General features: G+C 35.7%; 1 protein-coding gene across 22 annotated transcripts in view; it reads left to right on the forward strand.

Annotated features, from left to right (window-relative positions):
- Positions 1 to 17,762, forward strand: part of DST (dystonin) — a 333,803-nt gene that overhangs the window by 251,083 nt on the left and 64,958 nt on the right. For 20 of the 22 annotated variants that reach the window (XM_087945546.1, XM_087945452.1, XM_087945460.1 and 17 more), the window contains 7 exons: positions 398 to 568; positions 5,665 to 5,831; positions 6,956 to 7,115; positions 7,348 to 7,674; positions 8,010 to 8,094; positions 11,750 to 11,991; positions 14,250 to 14,456. In XM_087945546.1, the coding sequence (XP_087801672.1) occupies positions 398 to 568; positions 5,665 to 5,831; positions 6,956 to 7,115; positions 7,348 to 7,674; positions 8,010 to 8,094; positions 11,750 to 11,991; positions 14,250 to 14,456 (1,359 nt within the window). The remainder of the gene's footprint in view (positions 1 to 397; positions 569 to 5,664; positions 5,832 to 6,955; positions 7,116 to 7,347; positions 7,675 to 8,009; positions 8,095 to 11,749; positions 11,992 to 14,249; positions 14,457 to 17,762) is intronic. The other 2 variants (XM_087945559.1, XM_087945591.1) reach the window with 1 other exon arrangement.

A 17,762-nucleotide genomic window follows, 5' to 3' on the forward strand; every position in this document is an offset into this window, starting at 1 on the left:
ACTTTGTTTGTCAGAAGGTCGCAAAAGAATCACATGACCCTGGGGCACTGCAGCTGTCATAAATACATGTCAGTTGCCAAGCACCTGGATTTTGATCACGTGACCCACGGGGATATTGCAGTGGTTGTAATTATAAAAAAAGGGTCATACATCCCTTTTTTCAGTGCCATTGTAACTGTGAATGGTTATTAAATGAATGGTTGTAAGTCAAGGACTACCTGTGCTCAAATATTATCACATCCAGGAAGCATTGCAAATATCAATAAATACCAGATCAAGTGCTTAATTTTTATTCTTCTAATTTCCTTCAGTTTCTCAAAGGCATTGAGATATCAGAGGGTGCATTGTGGGCAGAGGATAATGTATTCAGTGTTGCGCTTCTTTTATAATTTTTTAGGTTTCACAAAGAGCAGCACAGTTGCAAGAAGCATTGTTGCACTGCGGGAGGTTTCAAGATGCTGTTGAAGCTGTTCTCAGCTGGTTAATTGATACAGAAGATCTTGTAGCCAATCAGAAGCCCCCGTCTGCTGAATTTAAAGTTGTGAAGGCCCAAATACAGGAGCAAAAAGTAAGTGAAAGTTAGTTATTTATCTTTATTTTTTATTTATGTATTTTTCCTTTCATTGTGGAGGTGGGGATACTTAGAAGGAAATGCAGCTATCTTTTCCTGATCCACTGTGTCCACTTTGAGATGGGAAAGGGAGGCTGGCAGAGAAGAATTTGGATGGGAAGGGATAATAGCCTTTTTAAAAAACTCTATTTTTCCATATCCTACCTATTTTATTTTTTTTTAAGAAAGGGGAATTTGCTTCACCTCTGGAAGGGGAGGAAACATAGGCAGGGAGAACAGAATCCAGAGTCTACAGGAATTTATCCATCACCAGCTGCATTTCAGAATGTTCCATGCTTGTTAATCCAGTTAGAGGTATCCAATCAGAGGCTTCAGAAATGAATAAGGTCTCCCCAGAGCGCCTTTAGAAGTGAATACTGAATTATTATTTCAGAGTAACAGAACAAGTGTTTTGAGATAAAAGCAACTGATTCAATTAACTCCCATTTAGATTGGGTTTTTTTTTAGCCTCACACTCGTTCTGTAATTGGAACCTTGCTCCAGGCATACCACATAAAGGATTTTATACTACTTTTATGAACAATCCAAAGAGCATGTTACCTAATTTATTTTTTGTACATTTACATACCAATCTATCCCAGAATATGAGGGAATAAAAATGGAATTTTCAAATAGTCTCTATCAAGGCACTGACAAGACCCAGGCCTTCTTAGCTTCACTAACATTAGTTCATTACTCTGGAGTGCCCTAGATGGATTTTGGCATCATTTAGGCACTTGAATATAAATAGAAAGGGAATGGTCTACATAATCAAATAAACATTGTTTAACCCACAACTCTATTTTCAGAACCAGCCCTTCAAGGAGAAAATGATGGGTATGTTGGGGTCAGGATTAGCAACTGGCAGTTTTTGAGTAAATCTTAGTGCTGGGTGAAAGTCAGCTTCCTGAATCTGCTATATGGGGGGGAAAGATGACCTGCAATGATGGCAACAAAAATTTGCACTTTTATTTTTTTTAAGATAGGAGTAGCACCATTTCTTTTTTGTTTCACCTTCTTATAGTTTAATAATAGAATAGTAAAATGTCCACTTGACAGAAAAAATAAACGCATAGAAGGGTATTTATCTTGGATCTGCCGACCACAGAAACTACAGGCTTACCTGTATCTAAGTAGTATGTAGTATGCAAAGTGCAAAACATAACCATAGTCTTCAGAATATAAAGATACTTTATTCCCTAGCACCACAAGTCCTACTACACTACTTTCTCATGGCAGGGCATGATAGTATTCATGAGAGGGATGTGCAAAGAATGTCAGGAATATACACCAATAGTATATACTGTTATATACTAGGGGTCACCTCTAAATCATGAAGATCATCCTAGGTGCCCAGCTAAAGCAAGCAGGCCACCCACATTGTGCAACAGCAATGTATAAAAATAATAGGGGTGGCAGTGAAAGAGGCATCATTTCATACTGCATGAGATTTGTGTCTCTGTGTGTGTGTGTGTTTTGCAAGCTCCAGCTCATCTATTCACACAAATAGACAAGATAAAGTGATTGATGATATAGTTCTAGGTAATTGGCTTCTCAGGTTGGACATGCTACTTGAGAGAAACCTGATGACTTATTGTACAATCACCGGCTAAGGAGAGGAGTGGGTAAAGAGGTGTGCCAGCATGAAGTCACCTCATGGGAGGAAACATGATAGACCAGATTAGTGAAACTCTATCTACTGGGTCCCAAGGGAAGGTAGCAAGTCTGGCAAGAATAATGCCAGGTGCAAGAAACCAGAACAACTTTGTAAATAGGCCAAAGCAGTTCCTCTATTGGTCACCTATATTACAAGAACCTTGCCAATCTGGCTGCATTCCATCGGGAACTATAGATAAGACGTCACTAGTCTGCTCTGACATTTCCTCCTGTATAGTGACTCCACATCTCTTTTCTCTGCCTTTTTAGCTGGTGATTCCAACACATAATCTTGCAGAATGCTAATAGCATTTATGAGAACTTCCAGGGGAGGTGTGGCAAATTGAAGAGAGCTTTGTGAAAGTGGAGCCAACAACCACAGCAAAGACCAAGGAACCAGTGAGTAGACTGGTTCCTTGGAATGTCCCTACATAAGGATAGAATGAGAGATTGCCCACATGTGCTTCCCATAGAAAGCAACCGCATGTGTGATTGCTTCTTGTGAAGAGACAAGACAACAGTGGCTGTCCACAGGTTTGAGCATTGAGAAATAATGGGATCAGTCATCTTGTTTGCAACCACAGCAGAGCCTGTTAAAGGACACTAAGTTCACAAAACCATCACTTTGGGGAAATTGCCTATTTAACCATCTTAAAGCTATTAGAGACTTTTTGCAGCAACAAATTTGAAAACTCTCCGTTCAGTGAATTTATCTTCAACTCTGAACAAGAGAAAAATGAACTACAAGCTTAAACATGTAAAAAATGGGAAATAAACAGCAAAATGCTAAATAAGATTTTGATCTAAGAAAGATACACGTGGATTAAGGGTCAAGATATATTTGGAATATTTACTTTTATTATAAGATTTTGGAATTAAATATAAAAAATAAACAACTTTTCACAGGAAGCATTTATTTTGACTATCCTGGCAATTGCAAATCATAGCAAAAGATAAGTGATGATTTTGGAAACTGGTTACTATGGAGAAAGCCTGATCTCAGTTAATACAGGTAGTCCTCGACTTATAATCACAATTTCCATTGCTAAGCATGACAGTTAAGTTAATTTTACCCCATTTCATAAAGTTTATATTGGATGAAATCTAGATTGAAACCTTTGGCACATAGAGTTGCTGATGTTGCCACACGGAAAAAAGAAAATTAAAACTTGCAAAAACAGAATTACAGAGGGGACATGGAATGTACAATACATGAACACAGCTCAGCACAGAGAAAGATGAAGTAATTCGTATAATTCTGTCATGTCAATCTGTGTGGTTGCTAAAGGATTAGCGCTAGCTTAATGGCATATTATCAATTAATACTTTACAGTTGTCAGGGGATGCATCACATAAAAAGTCTATACACAAGGCATGGATAACAAAAAAGCTTCAATGTAGGCTAATATAACCCTAAAAACCTAATAAACTGAATGTGTATTGTATGAAACCCTGATATATTTTGCTGCATTTTCACAAAATCCTTTCCTAAAGCTACAGTTTTAAGGGCATTCCAAGAGTAAAATCTTTCTTACGATGATCATAGTAATTAGATAATCCCGAGAAAAATAAATACAGCTCTCAAGGCTTGGCCATACACTTAATTTCCAATTAAGAAGTTTAATTTACCTGGATTGTCTCCCAAGCTAACTTTCGGTATACACCCAGGAGACTCTCAAATATAGTTTTTCTTCTGTACAGCTGCGTCTTGGCTGTTTGCTTTTCCAGACAGCCTGGAGAGATGATTCACTAAACACCATGCAGTCTCTTTTCTCAGAGGGTTGCCTTCAATTGTTTAACTGAATACTTCTGTTTTCTGATTAAAACAATTACAGAGTATGCTTTCTATTTTGCTGTACATGCTACCACAAGCTCCTGAACTGCCCATATTTTTTATTTTCTAGAACAGAATAAGCAGGGATTTAATTGGTGAATCTGTGTGTCATTTACTCAGCTATCGACAAATACAATTTTTGTAGGGCAGTCTACAACTGGGGGGTGGGGGGGATGTGTTAATGGCTCCTGAAAGAGTCATAACTTGGTGTGACAGAAACAGTTGTCTATGAAAGTTTATTATATGTCTAAAATTGTTCCACTGAGTTACAACACCATATAATGGAAACTGTAAATGTTGAAGTCCAAGAGACACAAAGCATAGAAAGCACAGGCACTTAGTACTGTAGAAGTGTAGAAGGCTTTCTGCACTTCCCTTGAACTCCATGGTTTATTATTCACAACCACTCCTCCTCAACCCTGTAAAACAACAAAGCCATACTGGTTTCTTAAGTACACTTAATAGTTTACTCTACAATAAATTAGAATATCCTTAAGATATCATAACATTTGTTATTGTATGTAATACAACTATTGTCTTCTAAAAAGGATGGATATGAGTCTTTAGCTGTAATCATATTATAAATAATTATTCCAAAGGCTGATGTAGGGAAGTGTGATGCTAGCAATCGATCATACAGAAATATTGCTGCTTGCAAAATTGTACTAAATCAAAAATATAAAGCCATTGGCTACAGAATTAACAGGAAATGAATTGATAGAAAGTAAAGATAGATTTTGCAAAAATCCACATCTACAGGCATTGTTCAGAATAACAACTACTTTGTATATCCAGGGACAAAGAATGGTGGGCACAAATAATACAATACAAGTCCCTGTCAGAAGAGAATAATTTTAAAATAAGAGTAAGTATTATTCCTAGTTAAGAGGGTTCATTAGCATCTTTTGAAAGTACAATGGACTGCTGTCAGACAGAGAGCCAGGGAAATGGTTTTGAAGCAAATATTCAGAAATCATTACGTAAACAAAAAGGAAGGAAGCATTCCTTAAGTCTTGGGAAGGGAAATAGTATTAAGAAGAGACTGAGGCTGACTTTTCCCTGTTTCACTGAGGTATAAGAAGGTGGGGACGAAAGCACAAGCAGACATTGGAACGTTTTGTTATTGTAGCCTATCTCAATAAAGCTAATTCTAGCCTTCCTGTGGAGTTGGTTTCCTGATCTGGTCTATCTCGAAGAGCTGTTGCATAACTTAATGGAATGTCTTACTCTGAAAGCACTGTATTTCATAACAGCAAGGAAGGCATGCTTATTTGTAGCCAACCTAAGATGTCAGTGAAATGTTGAAACAGAATTTTAAATAAAAATGGAAAATAATAACTCCACAGTGCAACAGGATTTATTTAGTCCATCAGTGCTAAATAAATGAATAACTAATTTTGCAATGGGAAGCATAAATGCTGTCTGTTGCCTGCCATTTCAGATGACAAACTTGCTTAAATCTCTCCCATTTGCCGGTAAGCCAGACCTTGGATAATCAGCCTATTCATCTTGTCAAAAAACCATCATTTCCTGGCAATTTAATTTTTGATTATTTTGTTTCCAGCTTCTCCAGAGATTGTTAGATGACCGCAAGCCTACTATTGAATTGATCAAGCGTGAAGGGGAAAAAATTGCAGAGTCAGCAGAGCCGGCAGATAAAGAAAAGATCTTGAAACAGCTGAGTCTCCTGGATAGCAGATGGGCTGCATTGCTTGATAAAGCAGAAACGAGGTACTTGAAACATCTTCATTCATTTTTTCGTAGAGCAGGGAGCTCTTCTAGCTACAGCAAAGAAAACTTGTAACTTGAAGCAGCCGTGCAAGCATTTTTGTTCTAAGATGAGCATTAATTTTTGAGGCTGGATGAGAAAATGCATTAGCACTGTTAGGACTAGAACTGCAGGTGAAATAAATAAGATTAATCTATTCCCTCGGTTAATAAATAGGCGGATAGCTAGAAGGCAGGCACTATGGATTGTAAAATGGGCATAACGAAAAGGTCTACTGCATGGAAGAGCTGGCAAATTAAGGATTATTTTAATAAAGGATTGATATATTTTGCACCTGTGAGATTTAATTTAAAACAATTCTAACCTAGAGTAAAGTGGTTCAGCAGATCTAACTAATCAGTTGGCAAGTAGTTAAAAATCAATCAGAATAGAGCTGGAAGGGACTTTGGAGGTCATCTAATCCAACCCCCTGCTCAAGCAGGAGACCCTATACCATTTCAGACAGGTGGCTGTCCAGTCTTTTCTTAAAAACCTCCAGTGATGAAGCACCCACAGCTTCTGAAGGCAAGCTGTTCCACTGGTTAATTATTCTCACTATTAAAAAGTCTGTCATTAATTCCAGTTGCTTCTCTTCTTGATTAGTTTCCATCCATGGTCCGTGCCTTCTGGTGCTTTGGAAAATAAGTTGATCCCTTTTCTGTATGGCGGCCCCTCAAATAATGGAATACTGCTATCATGTCCCCCATTAATCCTTCTTTTCTCTAGACTGGCCGTACCCAATTCCTGCAACTGTTCTTCATATGTTTTTGTCTGCAGAGCGTTAATCATCTTAGCACTTTTTCCAATCTCAACATCTTTTTGTAATGTGGTAACCAAAACTGGATGCAATATTCCAGGTGTGATCTTATTAACGATTTATAAAGCAGTACTAATACTTCACTGATTTTGAAATACGATTAACACAAAGTACAAAATGCTGACTAGTGTTTATTTTGATTACTTTTTATTATTAAGTCACAAAGTTTAATTTCTGGATTATTATTTTTTAATTTTGTGAAGTCTGGAATCTTTTATATCTGTATTTGATCCCTAAATGTTTGTTTTTCATTCTCTTGGCATTTTGTAGGCATCGCCAGTTGGAAGGGATTTCAACTGTAGCGCAGCAGTTCCATGAAACCTTAGAACCATTAGTTGAATGGCTAGCAGCTACTGAAAAGAAGCTTTCCAATTCAGAACCCATTGGCACCCAGGCTTCCAAACTGCAACAACAAATTTCTCAACATAAAGTAAGACCTTAATGGGCAGCCTCTTGGAGTTATTTTTATAGCTTACTCATTCAGGAAATTCCTTCTCTACCTTCTTGCCTGAGTTTTTTAAAATGCATTTCTATATCACTCTAATTGGTTTATTCATTTTGCTTTTTTTTTTTTGTTTAATTGTGCTCATATTTTTTTACATGATTTTGTTAAATTTTCTTTTCATTTTTTTTTCTTTCTGCTGCTTTGAAAATTCAATTAGATTATAGAGGAAGACATCACCACTCACAATAAAAATCTACAGCAAGCAATTAATATTGGTCAAATTTTAAACTCATTGTGCTCCAGGGAAGACAAAGAGATGGTTCAAGAGAAATTAGATTCTTCAGAAGGCCGATACATTGAGGTTCAAGAAAAAAGCAGAAGTAGGGCTGAGCTCCTGAAACAAGCATATTGCAATGCTCAGATTTTTGGAGAAGATGAGGTTGAATTGATGAACTGGTTGAATGAAGTCCATGAGAAACTGAGCAAATTGGGAGTCCAAGACTACAATACTGATTTACTAGAGAAACAGCACGCTGAAATGCTGGTATTTGCCATTATTTTCTGTTATTTTTAATTTACCATCATTAATCATACTATTAACAATTTCTTTTGTATTTTGCTAGTTATTTAGTTATTTCTTATAACTAAATCTTGCTTAATGTTTATTTCTTTAGTTACCTCATGAACTCTTTTCTTTTTATTTCCTCATGAACTCTTTTTATTTCCCATGAAGAAAGAAATGAAAGCATTATTCCTTAGCAGCAACAAAAAGTTATTCCTTATAAAATAGAACTTTTAGTGATGATTTCTTTGATGTGTTTATGTGCTGTTGCCTTTTCCCTCTCATTCCCCATATTCTTAAATTGTTAAATTTCATAGGTTCTTCAAGAAGAGATTAAGATCAGAAAAGATAATGTTGATGAAGCTATTCAAAATGGTTTACTGCTTCTTAAACAAACTACAGGTGAGAATGATTTATATCAGTGGCAAGTTAAATAACATATTTTTATTTGATTTTTTTACACTATAAAAGTAACATTTTCCAGAATAAATGTGCTAATCTTTATAATTAATGTACCATTTTTTAAAAAAATGGCTTGAAATCATATTGATTGACAGCTGACTATGACAATATGGTTGAGAGCATAAATTGTCAGTTGGCAATCTTTTTCATTTGGAAAATTAATTTCTGTACTTAAAAAAAGTAAATGTTTGAATTAGTGGTATCAAAAGTGTTTTAAAAGGGATCTTTGAGGAATTAAAACAGTTACAGTTAAGGTGTGAATGAACTGTACCAGGTTTCATTCTATGTTGCATATCTACTGTTTACAAGAGCAAGAAAGGAATAATAAAGGCAGGAATAATAAATAAATAAAAATCTAGTCATCCCTCGTGGCTTTCTTATGCTCCAAAGCCATAAAACATAACTTCAAGGAGCAGAATGGTGATGATAAGTCATCTCAGTCCTTATTGATAGTCTTTTCCTGATGTGATGTTGGGCTAGGATTATAAATACCAGAATTCCTGCCGGAAAACCAACATAACACTCTCTCCATGCTACTCAGACTAGCATTTGTTGCTTCCTAAGGTGTCTTCTACTCTTGATAGAAATAAATATTCTGTCAGTTAAAATGTCCACCACAGCAGTTGTGAGGAAAATTTGTAGGTGGGTTGTTGTTGAGGGTTTTTTTTTTTTTTTTTTGTAACCATTAAAATTTGTCAGTCTCCTAAGTTTGATGGAAACATTTAAAAATGTTTAGCCTCTTTCTAAGCAAACAAGAATTAGATGACTAGCTACTGCTGCGTGTTTTTTGGTAATTATTTGGAATAAGTATTTTGGACTCACTACCAATACAGTGCCAGCCTTTTTTTCAACCCCTTGTGGAAGCCTGAAAAAAAGACTGCCTTAGAATAGAAAGATGCTCTGTTTTTGTGGGGTCCAGACACTTCTGTTTATAGTGTTTTTGACACTTTTTAGCAGCCTGCAGAGTTTTAGTTATTTTCCATTTATAGTTTCACTATGTGTGATCCTGGAAATACTGATTATATTTGTCATGTTTTGTATTTTTAAATTACTGCTTTTATAAATGAAATCACTGCTATGAATGGAGTTTTATATCCATTTAGATATCAAGCAATAATTTAAGCTGTAGATAAATTGCATTAGTGTTTATTTCAGCAGTCGTCCCCCCCCCCCCTTTCCTGGAGGAGGAGGGCTAAGTAGATTGTGATAGTGAATGTTGTTCTAAGGTTAAAAATGATTATATATTTTTTAAATTGGTGAACATCCTCTGTACTAAAGATAGTGGAAAAATTGCATTCCAAATGCACATAGCATGTCTGGTTTAGAAGGCAACATCTTGTGAATTTTCTAGACTTTATGAAGTTTCCCAAACGTAATAGTTTGAGTCTGAGAACGGTGATATATGTGTGAGTGAGTGTGTAAACAATACATTTATCACTTCCATCTGTTTTATTTCATTGAATTAATTTGCAATGAGTTCATTGGTTACAAAATAACAATGCTGGCATTTTTGGGGGAAGATTCAGATTACTAATATAAATTGCATAGTGAAGAAAACTGTCATTTGGTCTTATAAGAAAAAGAATTCAGTCTACTCTAACATATGGATATAACCCCTAAACTACTATGGGCACATTAGAAGCAATAGGATTAAGGTTGACTTTGCTAATGGGCCTGTAAACTCTTCAGATATTTTACAATAGATCCCCCTATGTAGTCCTCTGCTTTGAAGGGCTATAGATCTCTATATCCAATCTTAATAGTGCTAGATCAGGGGTGTCAAACTCAGTTTCATTGAGGGTCACATCAGGGTTGTGTTTGACCTCCAGTGGGCCAGGGTGGGTGACTGGGGTGGGTGTGGCCCTCTACCAGCGAAAATGGAGCTCACGGCCCCCATTTTCAGTTAGGACAGCCTCCTGCAGCCTTATGCCAGGGAAAATGCAGCTCAAGGGGGCTGCATGTGACCCTCTGAGCTGCGTTTTTGTTGGCAGAGGGCTGCAGGAGGCCGTCCCAGCTGAAAATGGAGCCTGGGAGGGTTGCACACAGCCTCCCGAGCTCCGTTTTCACTGGCAGAGGCACCACAGGCTGGTCCTTTCCTGTTGCGGTCCCGTGGGCCAGGTCTAAGCACCCTGTGAGCCAGATCTGGCCCCTGGGCCTTGAGTTTGACACTCCTGTGCTAGATAGTAAGCTCTGTCATGTTCTGGATGTATATTGAACAATAAAAATTAAACTTTTTATTCTTCTGCTGTCCAATTATGCCAATCAGGGCTTTGAGAAGGGGAAGAGCATGGTGAAAAATGTTCCTCCAAGTCTTAGCCAGCAATATTCAAAATTAGCCAGGCTATATGGAATCTTGTTTGCTCTAGGATTATCAGAAATCAGTGTTTTTATGAAAGTACATTCAAAATCAGTTAAAGATAAAATTTAAAGTACTCCCATATATCTATCAAAATAATCCTGGAGTTTAGGCATCCAAAATAAGTAAAGCCATTTAAAAAAATAAATCCTAGGAATATTGTCCTGAGGGTTGTATATGATTTGCCTATAAATTGTATTATTTGCTGCAATGACCATGTACCTATTTGCCTAACAAACAAATATGCTTGAATCTGAATATTTTCTGGTATACATTCAAGATACAGCATGTTTGTCCGGTAATCGTTTGAGATACTGATAGTCATCTGAAGAATATATTTGCCAGAATAAGAGCCCTAATATTTGGAACCAACTAAAATAATAAGGGACCAGCAAGGCAAGATCCTTAATTTACAGTATTCCCTTACAAAACATCTTAATTAGACAGCCTTTTTTTTTCTAAATCAGAAATTCTGGGTTGCACAATTCATCAGGAACTTATTTGTGAATGTCTACTGTACTGAATGTTGCCAATATGAAAACAACATTTTAATAGAGCTAATTTTCAGTGAACTAAGTCTCTTGATATTAAAAGTTCTCAGAGAAAAAATGAATTTCCTAAATAATGTGCTGTGAGTTTTGGTTATACATTGATTCTTGCAGGTCAAGAGGTCTTTGGGTTGTTTAGGTCAATTGTAGATCAAGAGTTCTTTAGGTTATATAGGTCTAACATTTTCAAGGAAATTATGTTAGCATATTGGACAAATATCTTGGTATATTGATCAGGTTTCAATCTGAATAGAAATAAAAAGTGTCATCAACTGTATATTCTGAGATGTACCAAAGGACCTATTTAATAAATGTTACATTTTCTGGTTGTAATACTTCCTTTAGACGTTATTACATTACCTCTCTGTACCTAGTCAGTTTTGGCAGAAAACTAAACAGCAGAGGCTGTGATTAGTACGTGGATTGGGAATTATTCCAGGTCTGTAAATTCAACTGGGAAGTTAAAACAGCATCCAGACAAGACGTTCCATAATGTGTCCATGTAAATCACAATATCTGAGCTCAATCTTAAAGCAACTTTATTATGTTGGCTTGTATGTATTTTATTTTATTCTAAATCTGGCCCAAACTACAAATTATTAATACATAAATAGGAGTCTTATTCATTTTTGCAATCAATAACTTGATGGTTTGGGGTTCTTTTGGCAATAATATTCTTTTCAAATTTTAGGAGATGAAATTGTTGTAATTCAAGATAAATTGGAAGGCATCAAAGCAAGGTACAAGGATATCACTAACCTGAGTTCTGAAGTGTTCAAAACTTTAGAAGAAGCTCTTCAGCTTTCAGGGCGGCTCCAATCAGCTCACAAAGAACTTTGTTCTTGGCTTGACAAAGTTGAAGTCGAGTTACTTTCACACAACTCTCAAGATCCCAAAGGCAAAGAATTAAGTGAAACACAAGAAAGACAAAAAGTGAGTATCAAGCTAGAAAATAAAGATTGACTTAACATTTTGTTGTTTGGATTTTGGCTTAGTCTATTGCATGTACAAGGTCATTGTGGTTTGTAAACTATATGTGTTATGAAAACATGGGTGATAAACTCTTTGCTATAACAAGGCTAGTCATATACACAAGTAATAATGTTCAAATGTTTACTACTTGTTTGCCATGTAGATGTTTACTAAATTATGATCATATTCATAAACCTTACCATATGAGAGATCAACCACAGTAAAATCACTTCAATGTCTCATTTTATAGAGACAAGAATGCGACAATTTAATATACAAGCTATCCAGTTGCAGACCACACTGTTCTTTTACTAAATACATTTACTTAAGAAATTATTCCACAATAAGATAAACTCTTCCTTATTGCTCAACTGCTAAAATATTGCTTGAAGATGAATCCAGTGTCTACATTCTTGAAGATATATTAAAATTTGATTTTTATGTTATTGCCATTAGAATTAGTTATTTTGCTGGCAAGAGAGGTAAATGTATTATAAATTGTAAGTGACCCACAAGAATTCTTCATATTACTTATGATTACATATGTACTATGGTAAAATGCTGTGTGAATCCCCAGAATGTTTTCAAGTCATATTTTGACAGAGCTTCTCTTCAGGAATTAACAAATTGAAATTACTTTTACTTTTCCCGTGTACAGCTCCTTATTTGCAATAAATCTTTTCATAACTTTGTTATTTCTTGCTTATGTTGATCAAGTTGGTGTTGATAAGAATTGGTGTTAACCCTTATTGACCACATTGCTCGGGGTCTTCAAAGTGGACAATATCTACACCCAATGATTTATCCATTATAGTTGTGGTTTATTATTATTATCCATAGTACTATTAGTTAAAGTAGCATTTATTAAATTATTTTCATGTAATAAATGTTTGGGGTTGATGAACATCCTATGAAGGTTATGAAGGTTAGTGAGTTGAAGAACTTCAAGACCCTGACATAGATTAAACCAAGATGATCTGTCCTCACCTGTTTCTTCAGGTTTTCCATTGGTTCACCTATCACCTCTGTAATTGAGTCCACCCAATGGCTGCTGGTCATTCTCTTTCCTTCCACCTTTCCTAGTATTACAGACTTCATTAGAAAGCTAAGTCTTGACATACCATGTCCAAAGTATTTAAGCGTGGTTATTTGTGCCTCAAATGAGAATTCATTGATTTGTTCAGTGATCCATTTTTTCTATCCATGGTATTTTCGGGAGTTTTCTCTTAACACTGCTTTCAAAAATGTTAATGCTCTTTCTATCCTGTTTTCAAACTTTTCAAACTGTTTTCATTTCCACAGACTCTTAGGAAAAATTATTATCTGTACCATTCTGATCTTTTTAGGTATAGACATGTCATGTCACCTGAATATCTTTTCCTGGGCCTTCATTACTATAGTATCAAGTACTAATTATAATGTATAGTATTTCTTGTCTGCTGCTTCTTTATCAAGAACAGTCAATCCTAAAAGGTAGAAGCTACCTTTCATTATCAGTTCCAAGGCTGTCCTTGCTGTCATTATTTGGGCTTAGTATATTGAATAAGGTAGTGGTCTAGAAACATATGAGTTTAGATCTCTTTGAGATATACAAGCTGGCTGGGTGGCTTTGGGTAAGACCCTCAGTTTCAGCCAACAACACCTTACAGGGTGGGGAAAATTGGAGATAGATTTGTTTATTGCCTCTGTGTATTTGTGCATGTGTGTGTGGGTGATTCAACGCACACAAGGCAATAAAAATACATGAATAATAACAATTGGAAAACAAAATATTGGGGCTTGCAGATTGAAGTTGAACACTCATGGGGAAAAAAATCTGAATCAATTGTGACTATCTGGAAACATTTTGTTTATCAGACCTGACACTCTAATTTTACAAAAAAAAAAACCACCTTGTTTGGAGCTGCTTACATTTTAGATGCTTCCTTAATAATTCTTAGGTTCTTGGTTAGGACTTGAAATATTAAGTTTCCACCAATCTTAGATGGTGAATCTAACTGTAGATTATCCACACTTAATAATTCTTGACTTTTGTTATCTGACCTTGCAGATCATTTTCAGTATCATAATAGTATCATCAGCATAATGCTGATTAATAATATTTTGTCCAGCGTCCCTACATTCAGCATATAATCTTTCTTATAGTAATGTTTAAAAAAAAGAAGGGAAGAGTCACATAGATTTTTGCCAGAGTGTTTATCTCAAATATTCTTTTTTAGGAACTGAAAAAAGAAGTAAAGGATAAGAAAAGTTTATTGGACAATCTCAATGAAATCAGCAGTGCTTTGTTGGAACTGGTGCCATGGAGAGCCAAGGAAGGGATAGATAAAATGGTTACAGAAGACAATGAACGATACCGATTAATGAGTGACACTTTAAATCAAAAAGTGGAAGAAATTGATGCTGCAATTTTAAGATCACAACAGGTAAAAGTAATATTGGTTTAACCTTCTGTAACCGGAATAATACCTGTTTATATCAGGTTTTCATCACACACGCACACACAGAGGGGCAGTTCATTTACCTGGGAATTCGTGTCAAAATAAAAATGTTCTTTTCATTTTACTGTACTTTCCTTGCACACATTGGCTCTATTATTCAAGAACTGGGGCTGATCTTGGGGAGGGAGGGTATCCTGGCCATAATTTTCAGACATGAATCTTAGAACAAAGGAAATCCAGTCATTCTCATAGCCGTCTGTCTCCTGATTGATGCAACAATTGCAGATCAGCCTCATACTGGGAAGCTTAATGAGGAACATCATGCAATGAACTAAGTAAGAATTTCACTAGAACAAAGGATTAAATCTAAATCCTTTTAATGCCTGTAGTTTATGGTGCCTAATACGCAGGGGTGAGATATGAAAGGGTTAACTACCGGTTCGGGATTTACGAACTTCCCTGCCCCAGCCTGTAAATCATCATAAATCGTCATTAGCACATCATTAGCATGCTGCCTGCCCAGAAGCAGCCTTTGAAACAGCCCTCTTTTCTTGTTTTTTTAACTGCAGCTGTGCCTTGTTCGGCAGCTGAAGTTGAAAAATTAGGAAATAAAGATCAAGTAAGAGCCCGGGTGGGCGTGTAGGCAAAAACATCAGCCGACATAGAACTCTTCAGAGCTACTAGTTCTACAGAGGTGGACAGAACCGGTAGAAACCCACCCCTGCTAATAGGATCAAATGTGAGGTTGTATAAGTGATGCAAAACTGCTAGGTGTAGGTTTTTGTGAACAATAAATGTTGTTCATATTGCATGTAGCATTAAAGTGAATTTAATGTCCACATCAGGATGTTTCTAGGATAATTTGTGCGTATATGATTTTAAAGATCTGCTTTACTAGCCCTTTAATTTAGTATGACTCAGTTTAAATGCCTTTATTTAAAGCAGAGTGTTCAGGCCAAGTATATCTGCTCTGATTATAGTTGTAAAAAGACAGTGAATGTTTGTGGCCTGTTTCAAAAAGATTAAACAGTATGATAAAGAATTACTCATGGGAGAATCTTCAAGCCACATAATTTACTTTTCAGCTGTGATTCATAATTAAAGAATAAGATATGATAGCTTTTCCATTAATTTCACTTTAAGTCTGGCAATACTCTTGATCCTCAGCTGTTGCTGGATTCTAAGGTGGCAGCTGTGACAAGAATCATCTTTGCACAATTGTGTCTAGCGTGCCAATTTGTTCCAAAGACAGTCAGATTTAGCAACAGTTATCTACTCTTTGATTACATCGTATCTTGATTATGGCAACACACAAATGTGTGTGTGTGTGTGTAATTCAGTGTCCATATTTTTCACATTCTATGAATGTGAGAATGCATTAAGTATTATCATTTGTACAGAAAAAGTTGCAATACCAAAATAAAGGACAAAAGTGAGTTTTTGAAAAATAAATCTAAAAGACAGCTTTCTGAAATAAAGGCTGTCCTTTATAATAAAAGACTAGCCTTGAATCAGATCGAGAAGCTGCCTTTGTGCAAAATGGGCAGTAAGGCTATTAACCAATCAATGTACTGATCCCTGTAAGATCTCTCTGTACTGGTTGTCAGCTGCTTATCGGGCATAGTTTAAAGTGTTCCTTTTGATGGCTTTAGACCTGATTATCGAAAGAGCAGCCTTTCCCATTACAAACCTGTCTGACAGTTCTCAGAAGAGGCTGACTTGCCTTTCTGTCCCTCTCCTCCTAAATTGGTGTCACACTGTGCAACACATTCCCTAAGGAGTTGTGTTTGGCTTCCACAATCTCAGTGTGTAGAAAATCTGTAAAGGTATGTCTCTTTTGCCATAGCCTTAATTGTCAGAAGCATGCTGTTTTCACTTTAATCTACATCTTTTAGCACTTTATAATATGAGTTGTGTGGCACAGCGGTTTGAATGCAGGATTGCAGGCTAACTCTGCTCACTACCAGAAGTTCAATCCAGACTGGCTGAAGGTTGACTCAGCTTTCCATCCTTCCAAGGTCAATAAAATGAGGAACCAGATAGTTGTGGGCAATATGCTGACAATGTAAATTGTCAGAGAGTACTGTAAAGTGCTGTGGAGTGGTATATAAGTCTTATTGCTATTGTTACATTCTGAATATTCTTTAAAAATTTATCAGCTACCTTAAGCATGATAGTTAATATTTTAACTGAAAGATCAATGATACAATAGTGATATATAAAAGAAGCATGAAGGGCAAGGACCTCTGTCTAAAGGGCATAGATTGACCTTGTTGGCTTCATCTCCAAATTCTGTTGCATCTCCCTGCCTTTTTCTCCAAACCTGGAATAGGAAGAGCTCTTAACCTCCAGAAGAACAGCTGATCAAACAGAACTTTTCCTAGCTATCAGGAAAATTGTTTTGTTTTGTTTTAAAACAAGTTTTATTAATTTCAAAAACAAACAAATCATCATCAACCATTGCATATTTGAACCTTTTTCCATTATAGATTTAACAAGTCAGATAAAACCTTATCTTATACAATACATTTCTATATTATTTCATCTATTTCTTTCTGACTTGATTATCGTCACTCTCTTTCTATGTTTCTACAAGGTTTCACCAATACTCTCAAAGACATAAACAGACACAAACATACATATAAAAAATCTTTTAGTAAAGTAACTTGGCCCCAGGTACCTCTCTTTATATGGGCTTTAATTATATTCATGCTCATCTTACAGATCATTACCTATTTTGTTTACCATTCTGTATCTTCTATATAAACTTCTCCATACATTTCACTCTTCATAATTCTAGCTTATTCAATCCATCTTAATTTAAATCATTATATTTGTATCTTTTGCCCATCCTTTATTATCCCTCTATCTCATTCCTTATAATGAGGAAAAAAAAAGAATTTCTCCTGAAATCACTAATCAGAGTATGATGCCTTTCTATCCTCTCCCTAAATTAATTAAATTAACATTTAAAATAACACCTAGTACCCAATTTGATTCTGCTTGGTACATTCTATCTACTAATTTTTACTTTTAGTAACAATAAAAACAGAGTAAAAAATCAAAAATGTTTAAATACATAATATCCTCCTAAGTACGTAGTCAAATAATAAATCTAAATAATAAATCTTATAGCATTCTCATTGCCTTTCCCTTCAATATTTTATTACATTTTAAGAATCAATCATTATTAAACATTTCAACATTTTAATTTCTTATTAACTCTTAAGCCATTCTAATTTTCTATTTCTAATACAAATGTTACAATACCATCTTGTGTACCTTGCAGAA

This window comes from Notechis scutatus, chromosome 1, assembly GCF_049901735.1.
Source record: "Notechis scutatus isolate UNSWTSFEM ecotype Mainland chromosome 1, rNotScu1.2, whole genome shotgun sequence".
NCBI classification, from domain to species: Eukaryota; Metazoa; Chordata; class Lepidosauria; order Squamata; family Elapidae; genus Notechis; species Notechis scutatus.